General features: G+C 37.0%; 1 protein-coding gene across 3 annotated transcripts; it reads right to left on the minus strand.

The window, feature by feature from the left end:
- Positions 1 to 1,363: 1,363 nt before the first annotated feature.
- Positions 1,364 to 14,963, minus strand: LOC129259685 (leucine-rich repeat-containing protein 15-like). Of its 3 annotated transcripts, none has more exons than XM_064098682.1 (4): positions 14,784 to 14,963; positions 5,746 to 7,567; positions 5,341 to 5,397; positions 1,364 to 4,815 (listed from the first exon to the last, which is right to left on the minus strand). In XM_064098682.1, the coding sequence occupies exons 2-4, from the start codon at positions 7,537 to 7,539 to the stop codon at positions 4,693 to 4,695; spliced, it is 1,974 nt and encodes a 657-aa protein (XP_063954752.1). In that variant the 5' UTR covers positions 7,540 to 7,567; positions 14,784 to 14,963; the 3' UTR covers positions 1,364 to 4,692. The 3 variants fall into 3 exon arrangements, with proteins under 3 accessions (XP_063954752.1, XP_063954741.1, XP_054753927.2); XM_064098671.1 differs by having other exon boundaries at positions 14,752 to 14,931; XM_054897952.2 differs by lacking the exon at positions 14,784 to 14,963 and adding an exon at positions 14,484 to 14,591.
- Between the last annotated feature and the right edge of the window lie 11,509 nt (positions 14,964 to 26,472).

The raw sequence follows: 26,472 nt of genomic DNA on the forward strand, positions 1-26,472 counted from the left end.
TATTTTAATTTTGGTGGACCTAACCCCTTTTGCAACTAAACTGAAATGGACCTAACCCCTTTTGAAAAAAAGTGGTTTTTCTTTGCCATTTTAGTTCACTTTTTAATAGGAATTTCAAATTTTCTTTGGTATCATCAGAGCGACTACAAATTTAGAGGTTTTGAGACTGAAAACAATTAATTTAAGAAAAATTGATCTAACCCCTTTAGACAAATGAGCTCTTCAGAAGAGTTTGGTTGCAAAAGGGGTTAGGTCCACTCCATGAAATATTTTTTTTAATTCTCCCATATTGCAATATTCTTATGCGAAACTAAATTTTCATGATACCATGAGAACATAAAATTGGGTATAAAAGAAGTCTACCTGTCTTCATATTTTTTAAAATATTCTTTAAAAAAAAATTCGGTTTGGACCTAACCCATTTTGCAACCAAACTGAAATGGACCTTACCCCTTTTGAAAAAAAGTGATTTTCTTTGCTATTTCAGATAAATTTTTAATGGGAATTTCAACTTTTCTTTGGTATCATCTTAAAAAGCTACTAAAAATCTATACATTGCGACAAAAAAATGGACCTAACCCCTTTTGAAAGTGAGCTCTTATATATTGAAAATATGATCTATCATCATGACTAACCTTACTGCAGCAACAGCCGGTTTAACTTTCCAAATTATTTTGTACCAGATATTCCACACCCCTGAGAACATACTCTTATTCCGTCATTCCACTTATTTTGTCTCCTTTCTTTTTCTCCCCTTTCTCTCCACCCCACTCTCTGTCTCCCATTCTACTCTTTTTCACTTTCCTTCTTATCTAATCCTTTACCTCAATCATTTTGATCACGCCCTTAGAACTATAGGGCCTTTGTTAGTTGGTTCTCTTTTTTTTTCTTCACCTGTCATCTCTCTTCCTCTCCTAATCATAATACTTGAACTTTCCTTTAAATCTCCTGTATCCACTGTCTTTTCTCCCGGTTCAGCTTTCTCCCCGATTTTTTTTCTTAAATCCCGAATCAAATTAATGTTATTTGTAATACTCGTATTTATCATTGTGACTATATTTGTGAGTTGAGAAAAACAAAAATGTTGATCATTTTATTTGCGGGCAATATTCTATATTTACATAAGAATCCAAATCGACGAAATAAATTAATAAAAATATCTAGACATACACCTAAAGCCAAAGGCATATTATGTAGGATCAAATTTGAATATCATGGACGTTGGGAGGGGTTGGGATGCGTTCGAATGGCCATGGAGAGAAGAAGAAGAAGAAGAAGGAGAAGAAGAAAACAAAAATTGGGCCGGAAAACTAATTGTTACCGCGTAGTAGGCAAACAAATACCGTATACTTAAAAGTCCATATCACACTTTTGAATTTTTGTGTTTATTGGTGTTTAAAATGCATCAATACACATTTTGCAAATTTACATTATAAAAACATAGTAAACAGTAAGCATGGTAATCGCAAACCAATTCTTACACACACACCATTTCTACTGTACAAAATACATCGAAACATGTACACAAATTCGAGCATACATGTTTGATTTAGTCATTTATATAATTATATGAAAGTATAAAGTTGTATAAAAATATAAACTCTTGATTATGGCAGTGTTAATATGACATTATAAAACATTAAAACACAAAATTAATTGAAAGCTTCAGGACAATAATCGAACAAGACATTACAAAAAGTCAATGGCAATTGATCAACAAACTGTCATGATTATAGAATGATGGATTAAAAACATTTGCATGCAAATTCCAATAATTAATATGCAAAACCTGTCACTCCTAAAATCAATATTCATTTGCAATGTAGATGACTTATGGATACGCATTAAAGTTTTTAAACAATAGGCATCGTTTGTATACACGACATATATATATAATATGATCCAGTACAACATGCACGATAATTTTTGACGTAGCAGAAATGCCCGAACCGACATAAAACACATGCAATGGTATAAAGGGCATAATAAAAGTATAACATTTCGCATACATTATATGCTTATAAAAGACCACATCACTTTGAACATGAATACATAGGCGTATAATAGTTTAGACCCCGTGGTTTAGACTAACCAATTTTGATACAGAACCCTAGAATAATATCGAAGATATGCCAAATAAACAAATCTATATACATAATTATATATGTGCTTGTTAAAAATGGCATCAGTATATTCAGCTGTTGTTGATTAAACAAAAATCAATGAAAATGGTTGAAGTACTGGAATTATAGCAGATAAGTATAAGGCAATGGAAATGTCGAAAATTAGGCCTACGCCATACCATCTATTCAGGGACAAAAAAGGAAATGTCTGGGCCCGTCTTACAAAGAGTTGCGATCGTTCCGATCAACCACAACTGTACGTGGAAGGCCAAGAACATCAACATATAAACTGCATGATTGTTCAAAATATTTTCCAGATGTGATGTATATTTCTATACGTTCATTGTTTTCTTGAAAATTCAATGTGCTTTTCTTTATTTACAAAAGACATTGTCCAAATTTCCTGTAGTAGAAATTATGACATTGATGGATATTAAATATAGCTGAGGTGGATCGGATCAATAGCAACTCTTTGTAAGACCATGAAGACAGGGCCGAGGTCCTCAAAGCTTGAAAGAATACATTATCAGGAATGCAATATTGCAATATGATAGTTTGAAAAAGTGAGTTAAGACTGTCTGTGAAATTATGGCAATCGATGGACAGGAAAATGGTCTACAAGGAATGTAAAAAATATCTCAAGAAGAAAAATAAAACCCCTAATCATTGTTCCTCCCTTAGTTCACAAAGACATAATAACAAAAAAACTAGACATAAACCTTGCCTAGATGGAGGAACGGGGGACTGATATACCGTTCACAAATATTTTTAATGTGTTTTTCTTCATGAAAACAAGTAATAATGGTTGAAAAGTTGTCCATTTATTTGGAAGACAAATTAAGCTATGTTATTCACCATAACCGGTACACTAATATCATTTTCACTATATGCATAGCATATACAAGCATTATTGCAATTATTAATCGCAATCACTCTGGAAGGACTTCATCTGAGTGTGTTTCACAAAAAGATTTAGATTAATCCAACCTATCACAACTTTGGGCAACCAACAGCACAACGGTCCAGAATGCACATCGGCTGGAGCTTACAGCTTACCTTGTCGCATTTAATTTAATTAATTAATTAACTAATTTTATTCATTTATTTATTTATTGATATGTTCATTCTATTTTTTTTTTTTTTTTTTTTGGGGGGGGGGGGCTACAAAATAGACCGTGCATTAAGACTATTGTGGCACAGTTGACTTGCCATAGTTTAGATTGATGGCATCAATCACAATTTGTAAGACAAGGACCATATTAAATGGTAACCTATGACCCATTATGCAATCTACAACATAATACACTTTCATTCAACTTATTCAAAACAATTAACCAAACCATTACTATTAATGGCAAATTGCAAACTTCATTTTATATTTACATGAATACAAACTGCTATTGCAAATTTTTACACATTAGGCTTGTGCGAGAAAATCTTTGTCTTCAAAGATTATAACTCATGCCAGATATTGATCATCTTTTCAAGGTAAAATACAGTACTTTAAAAATCCTTGTGCCCGCACAAATACAAAAGTAAAAACATTATTTACAGTTAACACCTATTTGTTACCTTGGCTGAATATTACATCAAATCCCTCTGGAAGCATTAAAGTATCTCTATAGAATCACGTTACGAATGAATAATACAGTATCATCATTTCATTTTGGTTATTGTAAAAAAAAATAATAAAACTTGTCATCTCAGACATCGATACACAATATCAAACAATCGAAAGTTTTGAACAATATAATGGAACAATAATTAACAGAAAGCAGAAGTTGAAGAGTGATTTGCTACTTTTATAGACCAGCTATGCAGAGTTCTAATCACGAAGAATGGTTCAAGGTCAGTGGTCTTGTTTATTCCAGAGTCGGACTCTGAACAAACTTTACTATAAAAGTTTTCACCAAAAATGACTTTCCAAATAAATTTCTTTAAAATTACGTCGGTATAAAAGCAAAATGCACGTTTTAATTTACGCCAAAACGACTTGGGTGCGAGAAGGGATCCGACGAGAGACTGGGCTGAGAGACGCTCTAAAATAACCGAAAGGTCGTCGAATTAAACAAAATGGTAGAAGTATAGGCGTCGTCGTCAGTGGCAGATCCAGCCATTATATTTTTTTTTATGCACACCAGTGGGCAAAGATTCGTGCCTCATCCGACTCGAATTGCTTCTGGTCGTCATCATAGAAATAGTAGAAGTAAAGTCGTATATTTGTGGTAGCAGCAGTCGGAGAAGTATGGTTCTGTAGCAACATTAACAGAAGAACAAGGAACAAGAGGTAAAAGTATTAAAGTTGTGAATTTGAAGGAGTTGTACAGTGCCATTGAATCCTCTATGCCTCCATAAAAGGAAACCAGATCCCTTTATCTTTCATTTCCATCACCAGATAACAGGAAGCGGCGTGGTAGTTTCATCTTCGAACACAAAATATACCACAAGGGTGGCCTTCCACCATCCCGCTGATGCCACAGTGAGTCCAAGAGCTCTATGTGGGCACAGGCCTGAAACACTCCATGTCGGTCGTAGCTGACGTAAGAGCAGCTGCTACGACAGAACAAGTTCACGTGCGCCATGGGATGTATTCTGTGTCTTTCTTCTGATCGGGTGGTTGGTCAATATTTGTGTTTGCATCTGCTTCAGGTGGGACGAAGTTCTTGCTTACCCATTCTGCTGCTGATGGTTCCTGCAAAGCGACAATGGCAAGGGCAGAAGAACAGTGGAGACAGGAACGGGGGAAAGAAAGGGGTGAAGGGGGAGTGGAGAGCGCACAGAGAGAAAGAAATTAAGAAAGAGAAAACAGAGATTAAGAATCGGGGAGAGAAGGGAAGTGTATAGAGAAAGGAATGGGAAAATAAAGTAACAAAATAATGATTACTTCAACAATAGGAGAGAAGATAAAAAAATCTAATGACACCTGAATTGCTTATTCTTAAGGTCTGATTTTGTAGTCAATGGATACTGCATAATTCGATGTAACGAAGTTATTCAGTTTTCATTTGGATTCGCCGATTCGACTGTAAACACTAAGTGAGATAATTATGTCATGTGAAGATCTCGACGTCATAAATTGTTGTATCTGGAAAATGAGTAATGAAATAATGGACTCTATATGCAGTCGATGGTCATGTCCGGGCCTAGTTATGCCACCGGGTCTTTAAACACAGTTGATATAGGAAGTTCTGATGGGATGAACTTATGAAATGCCTACCTCATTTTCTCCACAAGATTGATCATCTACAAACACCTCGGAATAGTCACCATCATCCTGGAAGAGGAAATACAAAATCCATTCATCAGCAATTTCGTCAAATTGCCTTTGCTACAAAAGCTTATCAATGTCATCATTTTGTCATATTTGCTGAAATTTCAAACCAAAGGAATTATCATGATACCAATTTCATAATGCATCTATATGATGTTGAAAAAACCTTGTTATTACTCTTAAACTACACTAGAGTCGGGTATTATCTCCTTTGATAAACGGAGGAGGAATGATCAATGAGTAGTGATTACTCCTATACCCCCTGCCCCCACTCCCTTGGAGACATGCAATTCCATGCATATATTACGTTAATTAACGTTCATAATTAAAACGATTTGGTATCTTTCTTACTTGTGAATTGGACGTAGACAGACTGCACTGAGGGGAAAGTGGCGGCCTCGTCGAAGCAGACACCAAGGGAGATATGTACCCGCTATCCTTGGATTCCTCAGCCCGAATAATGTTTCTGGTGTGCGGATGGGACGGCTGTTGTGGTTGTGTACTTGAGATTCCCAAGGAACCCTGCGACCTGCGCCCATTAGGAAAGACGTCGTGACGTCGGGGTGGTAGTTCCGGTCCCTGGTCCATCGGATTTTCAGTGATAGTCATTAACCTAGCTGGCACTGGCATTGCTGGATCTGACGGCTTCATCCCATGTTTCAGTTCGGTTTGGTATTGTCCATGCGTTTTGTAGATGTTGCGTCGTTTATGGCGCCACCTCATGATTATGATAGTGATTAGGCCAACAGACAAAATGATCGCTACGGCAACTCCAGTGATGATATAAATCATTTTACTATCCAGTGAGCCTGTAGACGGTTGAACATCTTCCATTTTTGACAACTGTGGATGACCAATAGGATCCTTTTGAAAGAGAGGGGTTTTAGGGGTGATGCTAGGCAATTGGGGCATGTTATCACCAGCAGAAGGGCAGATGTCATGATGACTGAGATCTGCAATCAATTGTCCTTTGAATCTTGCTGGAGATGCACAGGTTGCCATGTAGGACAGATCTCCCTCAAGACTTATTGCTTCAAGCCTGTACTGAAGAGGGTAAATGGAGCAATCGCAGTGAAGGGGGTTGTGAGAAAGATCAAGCTGAGTAACCTGAGGGATGCTGCTGAAGGTGATATTCCTGGTTGAGTTCAATGAGTTATTCTGCAGTCGGAGATCAGTCAGATGCCGAAAATCATCAAGTGCGCTAGTTTCTATTGATTCTATCCTGTTGAATGACAAGTCAAGTACATTAAGAGAATCGAGGAATTCAAACGACCGGCTCTGAATACTAATTATGCGATTGTGCTGAATATAGAGCTTCCTTAGTACAGTCAGACTAGCAAAATCGCGGTTATGGAGAAACTGGATGTCATTGAAAGAAAGTTGAAGGGTGTGGATTCTGTTGGCATATGGAAATATTCCTGTTGGCACTCGTGTCAAGTTTGTATATTGCAAGTCTAAGTGGTTGAGATTGGTGAGTCCATTAAACGCACGACCGTTAAGGTCCCCCAAAGGGTTGTTCTTGAGATAAAGTTTGGTCAGGTGAGGATATCTGCTGAAGCAGTCGTCTGACAACTGCGTGATTTTATTACTGTCAAGGTATAGAGTTTGCAGAGAATTGGCAGACGAGAAGGCATCGCATGGAGCTGCCGTGAGTTTGTTTTCCTGCAGAGACAAGTACTTCAGTTGAGACATGTTCTGAAATGTGACTGGCTGAATCACCTCTATCCCAGCCTTGTTCATGAACATGTAGAGAACATTCGACAGTCCAGTCATCATGTCCGGTTCGATGGTTGAGGTACATATCTCATTCAGATGGATCTGTTGCAACCGAGAACAGCCTTCAAATGCTCCGTTCTCCAGCGTCAGATTGTTCCTGTCCAGATACAGGTACTTCAAATAGGTGAAATTGCTGAAGGAACCCTTGACCAGCTGCTGCAGTCGGTTGTCCTGCATTCTCAAGGTCTTGGCTGAGTTGCATTCTTGTGGCACGTAGGTCAGGTATCGCCCCTGGCACCTGGCTTCCTTCCCCCATTCATAGTATTCGCAGACATCCGAACATCCAGTGCTCACCGCCCGACCAACTCCGATTAAGCAGACTAGCGCCACCAAGTTAACCAACAACGCTTGTTGAAAGAGATCACCCATGATGAAATCATTGAAAAGTCTTAGATTTCTGCATAAAAACAATAGAAACGAACAATTATTCTTCATTTCAAAGCAAACACTGGGTAGTACGCCTGTTTATATCATTTTCGTCGCAATGAAGGTATGGTTAGGATGTATAGACTCAAATTTGTAAAGGGAAATGAGTTCAAATCACAAATAAAATTGCTTCAAGCTTTCGTATTCAGTTGGAACTCAATGAAAATGATTGGATATGCTTTACAAGAAGATTTCCCTATACATAAAAAAAAGCAAGTGCAGGCATGTCAGCGTGCACTCTAAATAATAATAAAAAAAATCACGAAATAAACTAAGAAAAAAAAAACGAATGGTAAATTTTTGGGAGACAACACTTTCTTTTTATGATTCAATAAGTTGAAAAGTTAGATCCAACACTCTGAAGGTCAAACAGGTTTTACATTACATTTGAAAATGTTTGCCACTTCTAGGCTTTTTTTTTTGTTATAAAAAAAATGTTATATTTTCAATGACCATTCAGGAAAGCAAATAAGTAATGGAGGATGAAATCTGCAATGTGGTTATTATAAATAGCGATAGATGCTAAAAAAATGATTGCACGGAAATAAAATGATCTCAGATTGAATTATGTTACCTCCTTCTTGGAGGACCCGTTAGTAATAAATATTCCTGATATTTTGAGAACTAAAATCACTAAAGGTGCATGGAGAAAGGGAACTCTAAGATTGAAAACACTTACATAGCTAAATGTTCTATTATTGAAAAGGGGGCAAAATGTAAAACTTGTCAACGCGTCAACCAGTAAAAAAAAAGATTTGGGTTTCCCCGTTATCTGGTACAGTCCCAATTTATCATGAACCCTCTGAATCGATGTCAGTGATACATAAACGTATCGATCAACTATAAAGGTTTACAAGACAATAATCTTTCGTTTTTATTTCAACAGTCGTTTGTCACGATATCACTTTAATGGGGCCTCAGTACCAGCTAGGGTTCAGTACACGATTAGGCCCCCAAAATGAGGACAATACGAGTAAATATTGATTTCATTTCTTGTTTATATACCGTTATCCAGTGTGTATTATGAACGGTTATTTGGAGGAGCAGAGCATTATAGCCTCTTTTTAGGGACATGGAAGGGATTGGTTATGAAGAGAAAATGGGTGACTAATGGTTGCTAGTGAACTCTATAAGATGTGCAATTTACTTATGAGCGAATATTGAAGTATTCGTTAATTGAAATGATGTACAATAATATTACTCTTTATCAAGAAAATAAACACTACCTCAAAAGTAAGTTCCCCCTAAAGAACCACATCAAATCTTCCAGAATAACAAATTATTCCTGTTAGAGCCAAGCATGGAAAATATAAGAATGTTAGGGAGATGATTCTCGAAAATCAGTGACATCAGTGAATTAACAGCTGAATGAGCACAACGAGAACAAAAAGATGCTTTTTCAAAAACAGCAAAATCTGTGCTTTTAATTATTTTGTAAAAAAACACACAGATAATTATGCTTGCCTCAACGACCGAAGAAGCACAAACTAAAGGCAATAATGATTTTCAAATTTGCAAGAGAAACTTCATGTTTATTTTCAATGTGATAAAACATGTACATGTAGTGGAATGCAGTACATTTTAAAATCATTGCCAAAAGTTGCACCATGATGCTGTCCTATCCCCTTTCTTCTAATATTGTCTTTAGTTCGTACCTATTAACCCAAGTATTTCTCTAATTTTCACAAACATGACAAAACAAGTTATTAAAACACTTTGTTGTTTTTTAATAATTGCCATTTGGTTGTTCATGATGTGCTCATTCAGCTGTTAAGTCACGGATGTCGCTAATAATATTTTCGAAGAAAAAACAAAATTCCTGCAACTATATCTTATCCTTGGTTTCAACTTGAATAATTTGTGATATTGGAAGATTTGATGGGGTTCGGGGAAGGGGGGCTTACTTTTGATGGTATGTTAATAATTTCAAATTTTCCTTATAGAAAAACATGATTCGTCTCCCGAAGACCGGTGTATAAAACATTTATCTTAATCAGACGCGTGTTTGTGTTCATCAAAGTAGTTATATCAATCTAGAAGATTGATAATCTGAAAAATATCAATGTTGATTTTTTTTTTATATATCTGTAAGGAATATTAGGTATGATATTTTGTATCTTCCCTTTTATCAATGTTTCATTAATGGAGCTTTTTACCAACCTACATGTTTACCTGGATCTATAATTAGTTTTTACTGTCATCCATAATTAGAGATAGCATAATAGATATACCCATTAGAAATAAAATATTACATCATCCTTTGTCAATACTAAAAGAAAAAAAAGGGAAACCCAACGAATCTAAACTTTATTTGAATAGAATTCACGCACGAAAACATTTAAAGAATAATAGTAGGGTCTAACATAATAACAAGAGAACATTTCGTCATTTTGTCAGTCCTGTTGAAAATGTTTTCATATTTCTTTCATTTCGCTGTCCTGGGGATAAGATGGGGGCTGGAGGGAGTTGAAGAAGGTAAGCGCGAACAAAAAAAAATCGATCACAGTAGCTATTATCATTTTCATGTTTGAATAAGAACATTAAAAGAAAAAAACATTTGCCATGTGAATGACCCTGGGGAAGTTCTATAGTATTGTTTACATTATCATATATTTGCTCTACTCTACATGCTCCAGAGCGGGTTCGAGGGTTCAATCATGGACCTAATATAGGTCCATGATTCAATTAACCCAATGCTTCAAACTTTCGGTCTACCAATGCTATAGCTCTCTTTCTAGATGGATACGCCTCCTGTAAACAAGTGTGCCTAATTTAAATTGGGAAGAAGCGTGAGCTGTTTGTTGATCGAAACATGGACCTACTCCATGATCGAAATAGACTGAAATCCTTTTTCCACTCTGTACAGGGAACACACCCAAATGTACGGGGAAAGCCTGCTAATTTTGCAGCTACAGCAATTTGATACCTCAGGGTTACAACCTTTTAACAGTGTGACCCCGCACTTGAATTTGATTGACGAGCTTAAGTTCAGAGTCAGAGGTTGATATTACTTTCTGTCACCATAAATCTTTTGACATGTTATGGTGAAGAACGCTCTTTCGTTCGAGCGTTTGTTCCCCCATGCAGGGCTCCATGCATGCAATTACATCTCATCTCATATATCTATACCTTCATAACAGATTCATCATTCATACATAATTTTATGTAGGAATAGAGAGATGCAAAATTGGCAACGTTTACCAGGGGGCTGTTGCATTAAACTTTTGCAATAAAAAACTCTGGTAAATAAGCAAATACTCTGGCAAACAAATTATGACATTGACACACTTACACATCATTAAAAAAAACGCCCCCCCCCACAAAAAAGCCAGGGTTTTCATTTATGCAACAGGCCACAGTACGTTTCAAGGACAGAATCCCCGTCCCATTTCTCGACCCTCTTTCCTGGGGGCCGTTTCATAAAGCTGTTCGTAAGTTAAGAGCGACTTTAAGAACGACTTTAAGAACGACGCGCTAAACCATCGCTAATGAATATACCATTTATCACAAGAAAGGATCACCAGTCGTTCTTAAAATCGCTCTTAACTTACGAACAGCTTTATGAAACACCCACCAGCTCTCTTTCCAACAAAGTGTCTTCATATATTTCTGATCGCAGGTAACATGGTCAATCTTTGTCTGTACTGTCTAAAATATCGACGCTCACTATCATATATGAGCATGGATAACACAATTTCTCAATTTCTGTCTTGAATGTATATACTTTTACATCCCCATCGGCAACGTCTTCTATTTTGGCTGTTTTATTTTTCAATTCATTGTTTTTATTTTTCTCACTGTTATTTCAGAAGACATTTTGTTCATGGGCTTTCGTATGTACTCTGTCATTTTTTTTTATTCAGAAAGACATATAAATAAAAGAAATCTAGAAATTTGGGATGCATATTTATGTCTCGGGATGTGATACCGTTTGTGAATCCCAGTTCCACCTACTAGTATGACATATTGTCAAACAGCTCTAAAATCACTATAAAAAAATGTTCCCCTTCTGACGATGGGCAGCGGTCAATGTGACAAGCCCTTAAGGGGCCAGTACATTTTCGGATTATCAACCTCGATCTCAAGTCAATAATATTTACAGAGCTGGGTCCATAGGGTTTGTTTGCGTCATCATGAAAAGAGGTAAACGGCACTCCGAGATAAACACAGTTTGGACTTTGCTTTTTACGAGTGATTGTGAGCTCCTAACAAAGGATCTCCAGAATAACATCTCTCTATTTTGTTGATTTTTAAATTGCGGGGGAAAGGGCCACGATTTGAAAGAGGGGAAGTGAGAGAGCGAGAGAGACAGAGAGAGACAGAGAGGGGGGGGGGGGGGGGGGGGTTGGAGGGAAATAGAAATAGGTAAGAAAACAGTTCATGGTCCACCAGACCTATTTTGACAAAAAGATACCTACAAGCAAGGGAGCATGGTCGTACGCATATTTTCCGGGAAGGGGGCGGGGGCAAGTCACGTTGACCTAAAAATTGTCTTAGAAACTCGAACGCGAGGGAGCGAAGTGCCGAGCTTCTCATTGAGGCGCTTTGCATTATCTAACGTGAATTTGAAAGATTTTGTGCAAACTGATGATGAATTTTGTGAAAATGACACATCATAGTTTACTGTCTCTTCACGCAAAGGTCACAAACTAAAAGGCCTACGAGTACATGGAACCAAGACGACCTTCAAATATCTGTACATTAAATCTTTCTTTTTTCGTTTTTTATAAAGCCAACTAAAAAGGGGTGGCAAAAATGCATCCCCTCCAGGAGCTCCTTCATTGTAAAATGATATAATATCACATTTTCATTTAAATGCCAATTCGCCATTAAAAAAAGTAGATTGATATATAACTTCTGTCCAGCTCTTGTGCCTAGTAGGGGTGGGGTTTTATATGAGATTTAATTGCCGGTCTAGCAGTTGGATTTCTGTTTGGGACCGAAAGACGTGAACTAGGACTCGAACCTCACATCTCTGGCTCAATTAGTATATCTTAGACAGGGAGTAACACCTACACAAGTCAACTTGATTTAACAAGGGAGTCTAACTCCCAACTCCCTGATTTAACCATGGACCTACACCCACTGGTTAAGCGAACATTAATTTGTTCACATTCATCTGTAATCACTTTATTCACTCATTTCTTTTAATTATCAATAATATATAGTGCACTCTTTCGAAGGAGTGGTTGAGCAATAATTGCTTTTTTTATACTCTGTGATAGATCTTTAACTGAAAAAAATCAAAAGAGCCAGATATTCGACGAAACTTTATGACAAAATTATGATGTTGAAAAGTACATTTGTTTCGATCTTGTTTATTGTTTGTGAGAAAGATGTTTCACACCCGCGCCGTTTCACTACCGAAATGCTTTCCGTTTCTTATCAAGCAACCATGTATATGAACATTTCTTGAGAGTTAGGTCACTCTATTTGGGGGGGGGGGGTGGAGGTGGGGAGCGAGACGATCCTTCAATAATTTGCTGTGCAAAGTTCGAAATTCGTGGGGGAGAGGGGAGGCACATACGCCAGCTCCCGTTACCCGGGATCGTCAACCGATTCAAGCAATGCAACGTTGGGATGGCATTACATCATTTGCATCGTCGCCGCATCGCGAGACCACCGCAGCATCGCAACACCACCGCATCATCGCCGCGTGCGTCATATACGTGCAATGTCCCAGTTTCCATTAAAAAATTCCAACAGGTCTAAGAGACGTTACGTCAATAACTTTTCACGGTGCTTATTACTTATGACTAAAACTTAAAATTCATCGTAAAGGCAGTGGGAACTCTGCGTCATGAAAAGTTGAAGCTCCATGCACGAGAATAAATTCGCAACCAGGTCGTTAAAGGTCAAGTCCACCCCAGGAAAATGCTGACTTGAATAAAAAGAGAAAAATCAAACTAGCAAAGTGCTGAAAATGTCATCAAAATCGGATGTAAATTAAGAAAGTTATGACATTTTAAATTTTCGCTTATTTTTCACAAAACAGTGATATGCACAACTAGGTGACTCAGTCGATGATGTCCATCACTCACTATTTCTTGTTTTTTATTGTTTGAATTATGCAATATTTCATTTTTTATGGATTTGACAATAAGGACCAACTTGACTGAACCATATAGAATTAAACAATGCTAATTCCACATGTTCAGGGAGGGATTAATCGTTATATCACTTGACAATGAGGAGAAAATTAGAATATTTCATATAATAAAATACAAAAGAAATAGTGAGTGGATGACGTCATAGTCGAGGAGGCGCGATAGCTCAGTCGGTAGAGCGGGGGATTCGTATTCTGGTGACCCGGGTTCGATTCACACTTGGTGCGCTAGTGCCCTTTGGTAAGGCATTAATCCTCATTACCAGGTCCTTCGGAGATGACCTTAAGCCGTCGGTCCTCTGGTTGCTTGCTTACAAGCATTCATGCTTTCTTAGCAATCAGGTAAAAAATCCCCACCAATCAATCAATCAATCAATCAATCAATAGTCTCCTCATTTGCATACCAGCCAGGATGTGCATATAACTGTTTTGTAAAATTAAGCGAAACTTTAAAATATCTTTCTTATTTTACATCCGATTTTGATGAAATTTTCAGTGTTATGCTTGTTGGATTTTTCTCTTTTTATTCAAATCAACTTGTTGTTGGGGTGGACTTGTCCTTTAACGAGTCTCAAATATTACCGTAAATTTTGATTCTCATATACACACTCCTCACCTAACATTCTTTTCTTGCAATACTATGGCAAAGAGTACATAAGAATCACATATCATTTCAAATGCAATTTCATGTTTAAAGTAAATGGAAATAAAAGACCATTATATTTCTTTTTTTTTTCTAAATTTCGAGAGGAAGAATGAATTATACTACATGTATACACACCGTCTCTTTATGATTTCCAGTATACTACTCGAGCAAGGCAATTTTGCTGTATAACATTCAGGTTTGAAAGATGAGTTCAAAACAGACTTTCCTCATCACAGAGTGCCTAATCGGGATATGAAATTAGAATCCATCTATCATTTCTATATAGCGAAATCGTAGATAACTTTAACCAAAATGCATTACCCCCGCAAACCATCTTGACATTAAGAGATGAGAGTGACATTGCGCAATCAATACGATAATACCTCTTTACCAGATAAACTACCTGTTTCGAGCTGAATCGACAAGTCTCATTACCATTTCTCTAAAGAAGCCCGTGAGAAGTTGATGGTGAAGATGTTGAAATCAAATGTTCCACAATTTCAAACTCAACTTAGAATTACGAACTGATGTAAGCGGAAGTTCTATCAAAGAAAACCATTGCTTTTCAAAAAAAGGATGTTCTGTCAGTCGTGGGGTGGGTGAAGCAATTAATGTAAACTAAATCGAAAGGAAACTTATTATTGTTCCATAATCATGGGAAAACCCAATATACATCCTTGTTTAAATATGGACACACATTTATTATACATGAATTGATGCCGGTGATAAATCCGTAAACTCTGTCAAGGGTTTTTTTTTTCTTCGATTTTTTGTTTAATTCCCTTAGTTATTAAACGTTTTCTTTTTCATTTGTGTTGAGGTTGTTTTTTTATGAAACGTTTCTTGATCCACACCTATACTCTTTTCTCTCTGTTTCTCTAGACATCTGATTTCAGAAAGGTGGTGGGGGAACCCTGGGGGAATAAGACGATACAACCGCTGGAAAATAGTTCTGCCATGTGTATTTTAACAATATCAACCACATTTACATCACCTTGAAATAAATATTTCTCAAACGTATGAATCCCAATTCTGATTTTTTTAAAGGTCGAATAGAAGAAAATAGAACTCTTATACCTCGGTCACATTTGCTCTACGGCGGCCGTACGGCGAGTCGAAAACAGCCGTTTTATTCAATTTCATTCAAAACATCTATATGAAACTGATACCAAAAAAAATGTTAAAACGGCTGTTTTCGACTAGCCGTACGGCCGCCGTAGAGCAAATGTGACCAAGGTATTAACCGAACTTTTAAAAAAATTGTGTTTTCCCTATGAATGCTATTTTAAGTTGCTAGTAAACTCTGTAAGGTATTACGATCAGCTAAGGACAAACTCACAACAATGTGATACATCGTGGCACGCATGGCGGTGCCATGGAGGGGGGGGGGTGTCGACCGAGGAGTGAACTCATAGAACAGAGATGAAAAAAAAGGGAAAAAAGAGTGAGGAAAAGGGAAGAAAAGCATTAAAAGAATGATTCGATGGGGACAAACTATGCAGTCACCTTTCGGACGTGCGCCCGCCCTCCCCCCCCCCCCATCAAAATATTCTTGCATCTCCCTTGAGATATGGATTACCATGAAGATTGCTGGGGAAAACCCGGGGAAAACCACATTCATCAGCAAAAACATGATAGTCACAGAAAACCATGGCAACCTCATGAACCCTCGAAGTAATGTTCGACCCTCGAGAGATCGCAGGGTCATGGAGCGTATTAGCGAGTTTCAATCATCTCTCCTGCAATCTGAGATGCATTCCCCTTTCGACAAGACTTATCACAACCAAGCTCAAGCGTATGGGGGGGGGGGGCATGGTTACCATATTACCTGGAAATAAGGCGGCTATGGTTATAACAATTACTATTTACAATAAAGGATGATCCCTGTCCTCCCGTCAGACAGATATGATTATTTGATTTGTTCTCTGTGCTGTTTATAACTCGCCTCCACTGTCATTTCTCTTCTATTTCTACATCTACAGAGGCTAATTAAGCCATGACTAATTAGGCCAATCGCACGGGCCCCGAGGGCCACCTCCAGAAAATTCAAAACCCCTCCATCACTAATCCCACGATCGAAAACCTTGCTTATAAACATGACGATTAGTTGTCTTTACTCTAAATACAGTGCCTCTGGATTTCTATCTTATCGCTCGGTCGCTACGTCCGAACGCATTCCCTCTTCGATTAACACAAATGCTTTCGTACACTATTTCAGATGCAACACGGTGCATATTAAAAAGAAGCAGGCGCCTCTTTCTAAAAAAAGCATTTCAATAAAACTCTGCGGGGATGTAATATTCTACTGTTAAGGGCTTATTATAATCATAATTATTTTGTTTGGCGTCAGCTGAGCCTCGATGGCGAAAGGGAACTTGCGCCAAGTTTTCTCCTCCCGATGAATGGAGTGAGCAGGTGGAAGACGGCGTCGGGGTTTCCCCTTATACTGATACAAAAATAAAGGATTTTTTGTTTTGTTTATTCTCCTTTCTTCGTAAAAATTATTGGTTCCGATACAGACGGGTACTCTATATACGTTGCGCCCTATCCAAGGAACATGGTGTTTTTTTTAACTATTATTATTATTATTATTTTGCGTCTATGAAACAGCTATACCGGAGGGGCACGTTAACTCACGACGCGGACTTTATTCACATGGCTGGAGTCGGCTCGAACCTCATACCTTGGTTCGAAACCCTAACGCTTTTTCCGACTGCACCAACTCATCCCCTATAGTTTTCCTATGAACATAACGAAATTGGTTTATTGTTAATCTGATAATTATCATCTTATATCATGACTCGTGAACTTTTGTTTCATTATGACTTGCATCCATCCTATGTGCTTACGACTAGCGACCTTAAAAAAAATATCCTCTTCTTTTATTATTTTTTACCCATCTGTTACTCTAATTTGCCTTTTCTCTTTTTAAAACAACAGGCCGTGAGGTTTGGATTACCCTCTAAACTCCTATAAGAAGGTAACACGATCGTAAACGTGAAGGGAATAAACTTGAAATACCTAATATTAAAAACTGTACTCCTCTATCCTCAGATAAGCGCTCTAACTCGATTGGAAATTGGACAGCTAATTTGTGGGTGTATGGCTGCGCAGAACTACATGCAGCCTATATTCGTCTGTACGCACTTAAAATTTTAATTACAAACGTTCATCACCCGGTTCATATATCGATCCATAATTATATATATTTACAGTGGTTACTTTTCAATGGAGTAAATAAATAGGATGTATACTTTTAATTCCAAGCTTTTATTTGTACTTCCTTATTGAATCTGTATGGATAATGAGGACCGACCGTCAAGGATATGCATACTCTATATGTTTGAGTATCCCTGAACCAAAAATTACAACAAATATAGATATATGCTTTGCATTTGCAGGCCAATCATTATCTCCTCCATTAAATATTTATTATGAAGGATCATAAACTAAGTAACAATAGTTATGTTTCCTCCCTGACTGAAATTAAGAAAGGTTCACCAGAACCATAGAGCTATGCCAGAACTCAGTCTCCGTTCAATATTACGAGCGGGTATTAACAACATGCGAGTGGGAACTGGGGTGTCACGGAAATATAATATAGGTATATATGCGGGCCCGGATGCGGGGTCCCTTCGATCCCTAACTAAAGAACATGCAAGTATAGAGTAGGAGTCAAATGTACACGGCATACAAAAGACAGCTAGTCTCGTCATGTTCCGTATTATATAAAAGCCCATTATTGCTGAGCTTTTGATACAATCAATATAAGTTTTATCACAAGGATTACTAGGTAGGCCTCCGACTTACTCATTTATCTAGAACAATTAGTTCCCACGTATTGATTAAACTAAGCTCTTATATTTACACATCAATCAGGCACTTTAGATGAGTCCATTTTATATTTGATTAAGGTGTCTGTCGAGCGAGGCTCTTCATACAAAGACGATTATCTCTCAAACAATACATTTTGCGAATAATAATGAACGCAAGTCATGGATTATTATTTACTTATTATAGTCCAAATATGGGACTCCCTTAGAGTTTCATTTGCAGATCCTGTATTTATTGTCTCACTTGCTTGCTTTTTCCCTGAAGGCCCTTATGAAGTGCGACTGGTGTACCTGTTCGGGGAAACGCTATATACCATATAGCATGATAAGAAAACCTCTTTATGATCGCTTATTGTGCATCATTAAGAAAAACTGAATATTGACATGACTCATGCACAATTTCAGATCTAAATTAAAGTGCAAATATCATACCTTCCCTGCCACAGCGTAATTAGGACAATGGAAGACGCAAAGGACGTTATTTATACAGTGTCATTGTAGACAGGTGAATATTGAATGAATCATAAATAAAAACCACAGAAACTTCTCAGATTTCTTTGTTGTGGTTCACAGTATAGTCAGTGACCTCTGTTAAGGTGTTTTGTAAATAATGTAAACATCTTGCACAAAGGAAAGGTTTTACTCTAGCCTTTCTTACTGCAACAATAATGCATCAAATAAAAAAATATATACCTATCGCTTTGTTATTTTGGTTGGCTCACTTGTCAATCCGATTACTAGTATTACATCAGAATTTCCGTTTCCTGTCCTGAAAAAACCTTGACAGAATATTACCCTTTGACAAATCAATCAAGAGGGTTAATTTGAATGATTATTCACCAATAATTTTCTCATCGGGATGGGCTGAATCTTTTTCCCCGAATCATGTAACGGGAGCCCCCCCCCCCCTCCCACCCGGTTCCTACCCCAATTCCCACAAAGTTTTTTTTTCATAGTATGTACTTGATTTTTAGAAGGCCGCTGAAAAAGTCCATCGAAAAATAAATCACGCTTTTATTATTATACGCAAACATTCGACAGTTCAAGAGTCGGCCAATTGGAAAAGTCGTCATTCCCAAACCACTGAACATATCCGACCAGCCTATTTAAATTTGAAAGACTACCAATCGCTTGTGATTGATGCAATACGTTAGTAGAATAGAGCTTTCAAAAACAATATTTTAATACATCATAATCGAGGGCAACTCATTGGAGTCCAATTCACTGGGGATTGATTTGTGTACATACATAATGAACAATTTCTCTCGATGCCCCCCCCCCAAAGAATTACTACTCTAGGACAAGAATCGACATTTTGTTTGAACAATCTCTTGAGCTAATAACAATTCCAGCACTATCCCTCATATCCTTTCAGCTTCATGTTTATTGATCGATTTCACTAATACAGCGAGCATTATGCGCCTCCCCCCCCCCCCTTCTCGCAACAACAAAGAGATGGCAAATATAAGTTTTGTGTGTGACCACAATAATGCATTACTAATCTTTACTCAACACTACGTCACAGACCACTAAACAAGAAAGGTCTCTGTCTGTTGAGGATTTCTTTTGTTGCTTTCTGTTCAATTGCCTGATGTTTATAGGTGTATTGAAAATCCAATAGCATAAAAGAACTGTCCGTCCAGGGGAACTCTCAGTGAAAGACAGACTGCACAAAAAGCTATATAATTTCGAATATCACCGACGCAATTTTCTATAAAAAACATCTTTTTCGATTACAAAAATACTATGCTCTCTCTAAAAAAAGTTTAACCTAATGTTTGGTAAAAACGGAACATGAATGCTTTTGGAGTAAAATGAAACCAAATACTCTGTATTTTTTTTTTACTCAATGTTGAGTTGAAATGTATCCATATGACATTTTGCCTAATATCGGACAAAGTATTATTCAACAACATGCATGTTACCCTTTTACCCAATATTGGGTAAATAATTTTTAGAGTGTGCCAAACTTTGTGCAATGATACAGTAGGCCATGTGTAGCAATCTAGCTAGAAGACACCCCCTCATAGTTAAAGAACAAGTCCCGATATCCTAATGGATATTAACTCTATGCTTCCCGCATTGGGTAAAATACTGCCCAATATTGGTTGGACACATAATTACCCTTGTGCTGGTTAAACTTTTACCCAATATTTTTACAGTCTAAATGATGTAGACCTACACTATATAATATTCAGTTAATATCACGAAAATATGGCCACATAATGACGGTCGTGCCCATTGTATCATATCGATAAGTAAAAGTTCTGCAAATTGTGTTCACAATTATCTTTTAATAATCATCACTCTATTACTGTGGCACTTCAGTCAGAAGAGTGGCAATTAATCTATTCTGCATTCCCATCCCAGCTCATTATATAGGAGATTCGAATGTGAGATTATTAAACAGAGGAAATCTGGATTCTCCATAGATGAACCAAGAACGAGATATGGTTGGTGCATATTGCTATAAAATGTGAATAATTCACGCAAAGTGACATCTTTCAAATTCAATTCCAACCGTCTTTAAATCAGTTTTAAAAAATCCTTCAAATGCCAATAAGAAGGGCGATTATAAACGCAATTATGAGTTTGGATTAGATTTAGTACATCATAGGAATTGTCATGAGTATATGAAAAGCATGACAAACGTTAATAATGATATCAAGCAGAGTTTCAAAGGCCCACATTACATGTAAACTCATGCATTTCGACACAAAAGGGAATATCAAGTATCGGAGCTAAGATGTAAACAAAACTTAGGACGAAGGGAGCTCCCACCTAAACGAACCAGCATTATTAAATAAAAGAAACTTACCTCTATTTTTTTCAACAGCGATAGCTAGGCTTGACTGCTTGAATTAGATGGCGGGGCAGGAAAACAAAGCTATGTTCCTTGATGTTTTACAAGACTATTACATGCAACTTAAGAAAGATGTAGCTGGTGTGATGGAGGATCGAAGAAGAAGAGCTAGCAGGCACCATATCATGATAAGGGACCACTCCATGCGAACACCTCACAGGAATACGACGACCAGATATAACGGCGGGAATATGCATCTACCCATTGTACCCCTCATGCTCATAACAGCTCACCTTTAGCTTGGATCACTCGCAATTCGGGCACGCACACAGCACAATAAAGCAGACCTGGATTTGTTATTTCTGAAATGTAAACAAAACAGAGAGAGGTGGATCGTAGTCAAATATACTGTCAGATTCTTATGCCAGGTACGAAACATACTTAATGCCCTATTTAGGATTGTTATTTAAGTTTTTAAAAATCGATTATTCTGAATTATTTCCTCAAATGTCCTGGCATTAAGTTTATCATGCCTGGCCTCATTACAGAGGTAAAATATTCGTTTTATTGTTGCATCATCACTGACTTTAAAGTTGTATTGATTTATAATTCTGAAAGCGAGCGAATGATCAAAAAATGATAGTTGAGGTTTACCTTAAATACAGCTTCAGTTTAATATAATTTGTCCCGTTTATACCAAGTCTATTCGAAAAATTCTTAATATCCCTTAAAACTCCTTGAAAAATCATTTCCTGGGGCAAATCTTAAAAATACCTTGATCGACACTCGCACAGTGCGTTATTAGAATAAAGGAAAATATCATCAACAGTGGTCAAGAAATATTTCGTTTTAAAAAAGAAAAGGGGGCATTGGATTGCCAAAGGAATACAAAATAAAAATCGGAACGAAAATTACTTGAATGTCTGGGCATGCAAAATCTATCGAGGGATTGATTTTTAATGATTTTTTGATGAGCTATGTTATAACACGTGAGTGAATGGGGGTCTGTAATACTCATGTGTGCCCTTATGGGCTCACATGAGTATTACAGACCCACATTCACTCACGTGTTAAATCATAACTCATCAAAAATCAATCCCACGATAGATTTTGCTTTAATTCACTGACATTAGTCACAATTAACAGTACACTAAAACTAGATATGTTAATCGGGTTCTTGTCCAGCTCAATCAAAAGTTAAATGGCCTGAAATAAGACTAACCATAATTTCGGCCAGTCCATTGCCAGAAAAACCCGAACTGCATTGTAGATAATAATGATTAAAATGAAATACGAAAATGCAGTCTAGCCTCCCCAAAGGCATTAGCAATGAAAGAGTATGAACATGACATTGTTTCTATCATTTATATTTTGATATACGAACATTTTGTCTATTTTTAATGAATTATTTTAAGGACGTTCCACAGTTAAAATGAAGTCCATGTCATTTTCACCAAATTTTGCAGAGAGTTACTTTGGTTTCTATATGCATTATAAAAATGCAAAAAACAATGTAAGTTCATGTGCTTATTTTTTTCTACGGGTCTTCAAAGTAGACGTATTTGAATGATATGCAATCTTGCGCAATCTAGAGAATTATGCCCTTTTTAGACCTTACGAATTCACCAAATTAGTTTAAATCATCTTTAAACAAAGTTTATACAAAAGAAAGGGAAAGTCTTCTAATTTGTAAAACTATATCTATGTGGAGTCAGCAGCGCCCTCATTTGGCAAGAATGTGCAAAAACTCGGAAAAACAAATCTTCAAAGACGTGAATCTACTCAAAAATTAAAAAAGTATTTTGTAAGCTGCACTTTTTTCAAAATCCATGTCATTTTCATCGAATTCGGCTAAATTGTAGAGGAATGCATATCAATGGTGTAGGAAAGTTAAAAGTATGGGGTCCATGTGCTCGTTTTTTAACTATGAGTGTCCAAAGTGATGCGAGTTGGCATGAAAATCGCCTAAAATGCGCCAAAAACGTGCAGTCTAATAATACCGTTTAAAATGCGAATGGTTCCGTAGTATTGCTCCCAAACATTCAAAATCCATGTCATTTTCATCATACTCTCCAGATTTGTAGAGGAATATATTTCGAATTCGTTAAAATATTAAAATTATGGGGTCTATGTGTTCGGTTTTAAGCTATCAGTGTCCAACTTGTGGCAAGTTGGCTTGAAAATCGCCTAAAATGCGCCGAAACCCTCTAAAATGCAAATGGTTCCACATTTCGCTCCCAAACATTCAAAATCCATGTCATTTTCATCATACTCTCTAGATTTGTAGAGGAATATATTCTGAAGGCATTAAACTATTAAAAATATGGGGTCCATGTGCTCCTTTTTAAATCATCAGTGTCCAATGTGTTGCGAGTTGGGTTGAAAATATTGAAACCCACCTAAAATGCGCTGAAAACGTGCAAAAGTCTGATAATACCATCTAAAATGCGAATGGTTCCGTAGTTTTGCTCCCAAACATTCAAAATCCATGTAATTTTCATCATACTCTCTAGATTTGTAGAGGAATATATTCTAAAGGCATTAAAATATAAAAAAATATGGGGTCCATGTGCTCATTTTTAAACTGTCAGTGTCTAAACGGTTGCGAGTTGGCTTGAAACAGCCCCAAAGGGCCCAAATCATGAAAATGCGCCGAAAACAAGCAAAATTATGTTAATACCGTCTACAATGCGAATGGTTCCGTAGTCTTGCTCCCAAACATTGAAAATCTATGTCATTTTCATCATACTTTGCACATATATACTTTAGCACCTGAATATTCCAAATATGCAAAAATTAACATGAGTCCATGTGCTTGATTTTTTGCTACAGAGCTTCAAATTTAACCCAAATGGATTTTCTTAAGAATTGCGCGTTCAAATTAAAGAATTTGGCATTTTTAGACCTCACGAGATCACAACGATGAGTTTAAAGCTCTATTACTCAGTCAAAATCCATGAAAATTTAATCAAATTTTGCAATATGATTGATAATTGTATCCTTAAGATGGATAATTTATTTATATTGCTTTCAATTGTTTACTCATTTAAGTCTAACAGCACTCTCAGTTCTTAGAAATTGCGGGAAAGATAACAACTACTCGACCTCACAATTTTCAAATATCAATAACAACTTGAGAAGTAAAAGAAATGCTGCACTTTATTCAATTTGCAAAGTTGTAGAGGAAAGTATTAACATTAAACAATATGGGTTCATGTGCTTGTTTTCAAACTATTAGCACTCTTATTATAGAGCAAATTTTCCTTTAATAAACCCCCAATAAAACGCGCCAAAAGCTTTGTATCTATGTGAGGAAAAATTCCGAACCGCTCTACCATTTTCAAACTCGGGGTCATATTCATCATACTTTGCAGCACTACAGAGAAAAGTATTTTGAAATTGTAGAGGAATAAAAAAAAATGGTCCATGGAATAACTCCAGTAATCCAGTTTATTGGCTTCATAAAATAACACATCGGATCTGCAGCTAGTGCAGATAAGGAGAAAAAAATAGCTCACAATACCTACAGCTGATTAATCACCAGTTCGCTTTGTGACGTCAGCGCGCAGAGTACAAAATATGCGCAGATCATGATTCGGACAAACATAACTGTGGAACGTCCTTAATCAAGTCATGTGATCTTTACTTACGCCTGTCCGGCATGCTTTGCGCACGGATGAATTACTCTCATGTGCCCTTATGAAAATGGTTCTGAGAACATTTTGGCAAAGGCAAATTGACCTTTACACTAAATTCCCCAAAAGATCAATAGACCTCTTCCGATTATATACATATATTATTGCACGAAATAAACTAAGAAGAACAAAATGTATACAGACGCAGGCTTCGTTAAATGTTATTATCAATAATAGTTGCCAACTCTTTTATAGAAATATTATATCTATAAAAGAGTTGGCAACTCTTTTTGAAAGTAGTGTTGCTAAAGAAGGTATGCGCTAGAAATACTGGCGAACAGATGGGATGGGGTTTGGAGGGCATTTTCACCCCCCCCCCCCCAAAAAAAAAAAAAAAAAAAAATCACGACCAAGTAAAAAAAAGAGAAAGGGAAAGAGAAAATGATTAAATATTTTTATAAATTTTACACAATACGCCATATACTGTACATGCATTATATTTAGCCCCCTCATCATTTTTGTCTCACCTGCATAGCAGAGTGAGACAATAGGCGCCGCTTTTCCGACGGCGGCGGCGGCGTCAACACCAAATCTTAACCGAAGGTTACGTTTTTAAAATGACAGCATAACTTAGAACGTATATGAACCTAGTTCATGAAACTTGGACATAAGTTAATCAAGTATTACTGAACATCCTGCATGAGTTTCACGTCATATGACTAAGGTCAAAGGTCATTTAGGGTCAATGAACTTTGGCCAAATTGGGGGTATTTGTTGAATTACTATCATAACTTTAAAAGTTTATGGATCTGATTCATAAAACTTGGACATAAGAGTAATCAAATATCACTGAACATCCTGTGTGCATTTCAGGTCACATGACCAAGGTCAAAGGTCAATGAACTTTGGCCGTAATGGGGGTATCTGTTGAATTACCGTCATAACTTTGAAAGTTTATGGATCTGACTCATGAAACTTGGACATAAGAGTAATCAAGTATCACTAAACATCCTGTGCGAGTTTCAGGTCACATGACCAAGGTCAAAGGTCAATGGATATTGGCCATGTTGGGGGTATTATAACTCTGTAAATATATTGGTCTAGTTCATAAAACTTGGACATAAGAGTCGTCAAGTATCACTGAAAATCTCATGCGAGTTTCAGGTTACATGACCAAAGTCAAAGGTCATTTAAGGTCATTGAACTTTGGCCATTTTAGAGGTAATTATTAGATTGCTGTCATAACTTTCAAAGTTTATAGATATGGTGTATAAAATGTGGATATAGGGGTAATCAAGTATCACTGACAAGTTTTAGGTCACATGATCAAGGTCCAATGTCAATGAACGTAGTATTGTATCATTATATGAATGGTTTTTTTGTGAATAATTATTTAAATGGTGTTTTTCAAAGTCAGCACTGCTGCTATATTGAATCGCGCGATGCAGGTGAGACCGCCAGAGACATTCCACTTGTTGGCTAAGTACGCCACTGTCAAGAAGGGCGTTTTCTTCTTCTTCCTTCGATAAATTACAAAAGCTTCTGAAATTCACAAAAATTTCTAGAATATGGGATAGCCCTCGAGTTTATCCAAAAAATATTGGACCCACGATTTCAAAGTAGAATTGGCTTGCCTGCAGGAAAGGGGCCACATATGAGCCCGCGAAAAGACGACAAAGCATAGGGCCAAGGGATTTCCCCCATGGAGTTCCCACTAAGATATTTTAACATAATTCAACATACTGTGCCGTGAAATAAAAACAAATAAAATTTTACACAATTCTTCTTTGTTATCACTTTTCATCAAACCCAGTGGAGGCAGGTGCAGATCCAAGGGGGGGGGGGGGAATGCA

This window comes from Lytechinus pictus, chromosome 1, assembly GCF_037042905.1.
Source record: "Lytechinus pictus isolate F3 Inbred chromosome 1, Lp3.0, whole genome shotgun sequence".
Lineage (NCBI taxonomy): Eukaryota > Metazoa > Echinodermata > Echinoidea > Temnopleuroida > Toxopneustidae > Lytechinus > Lytechinus pictus.

Excerpts from the sequence above, each read along its gene's own strand:
- LOC129259685 (XM_064098671.1), bottom strand. The coding sequence starts at position 14,786 with ATGGTAATGAGACTTGTCGATTCAGCTCGAAACAG. Across the intron at positions 7,568-14,751 it reads GTCGATTCAGCTCGAAACAG|AAATCTAAGACTTTTCAATG; the intron begins GTAGTTTATCTG and ends GTTTTTATGCAG. Across the intron at positions 5,398-5,745 it reads TGTCTACGTCCAATTCACAA|GATGATGGTGACTATTCCGA; the intron begins GTAAGAAAGATA and ends TTCCTCTTCCAG.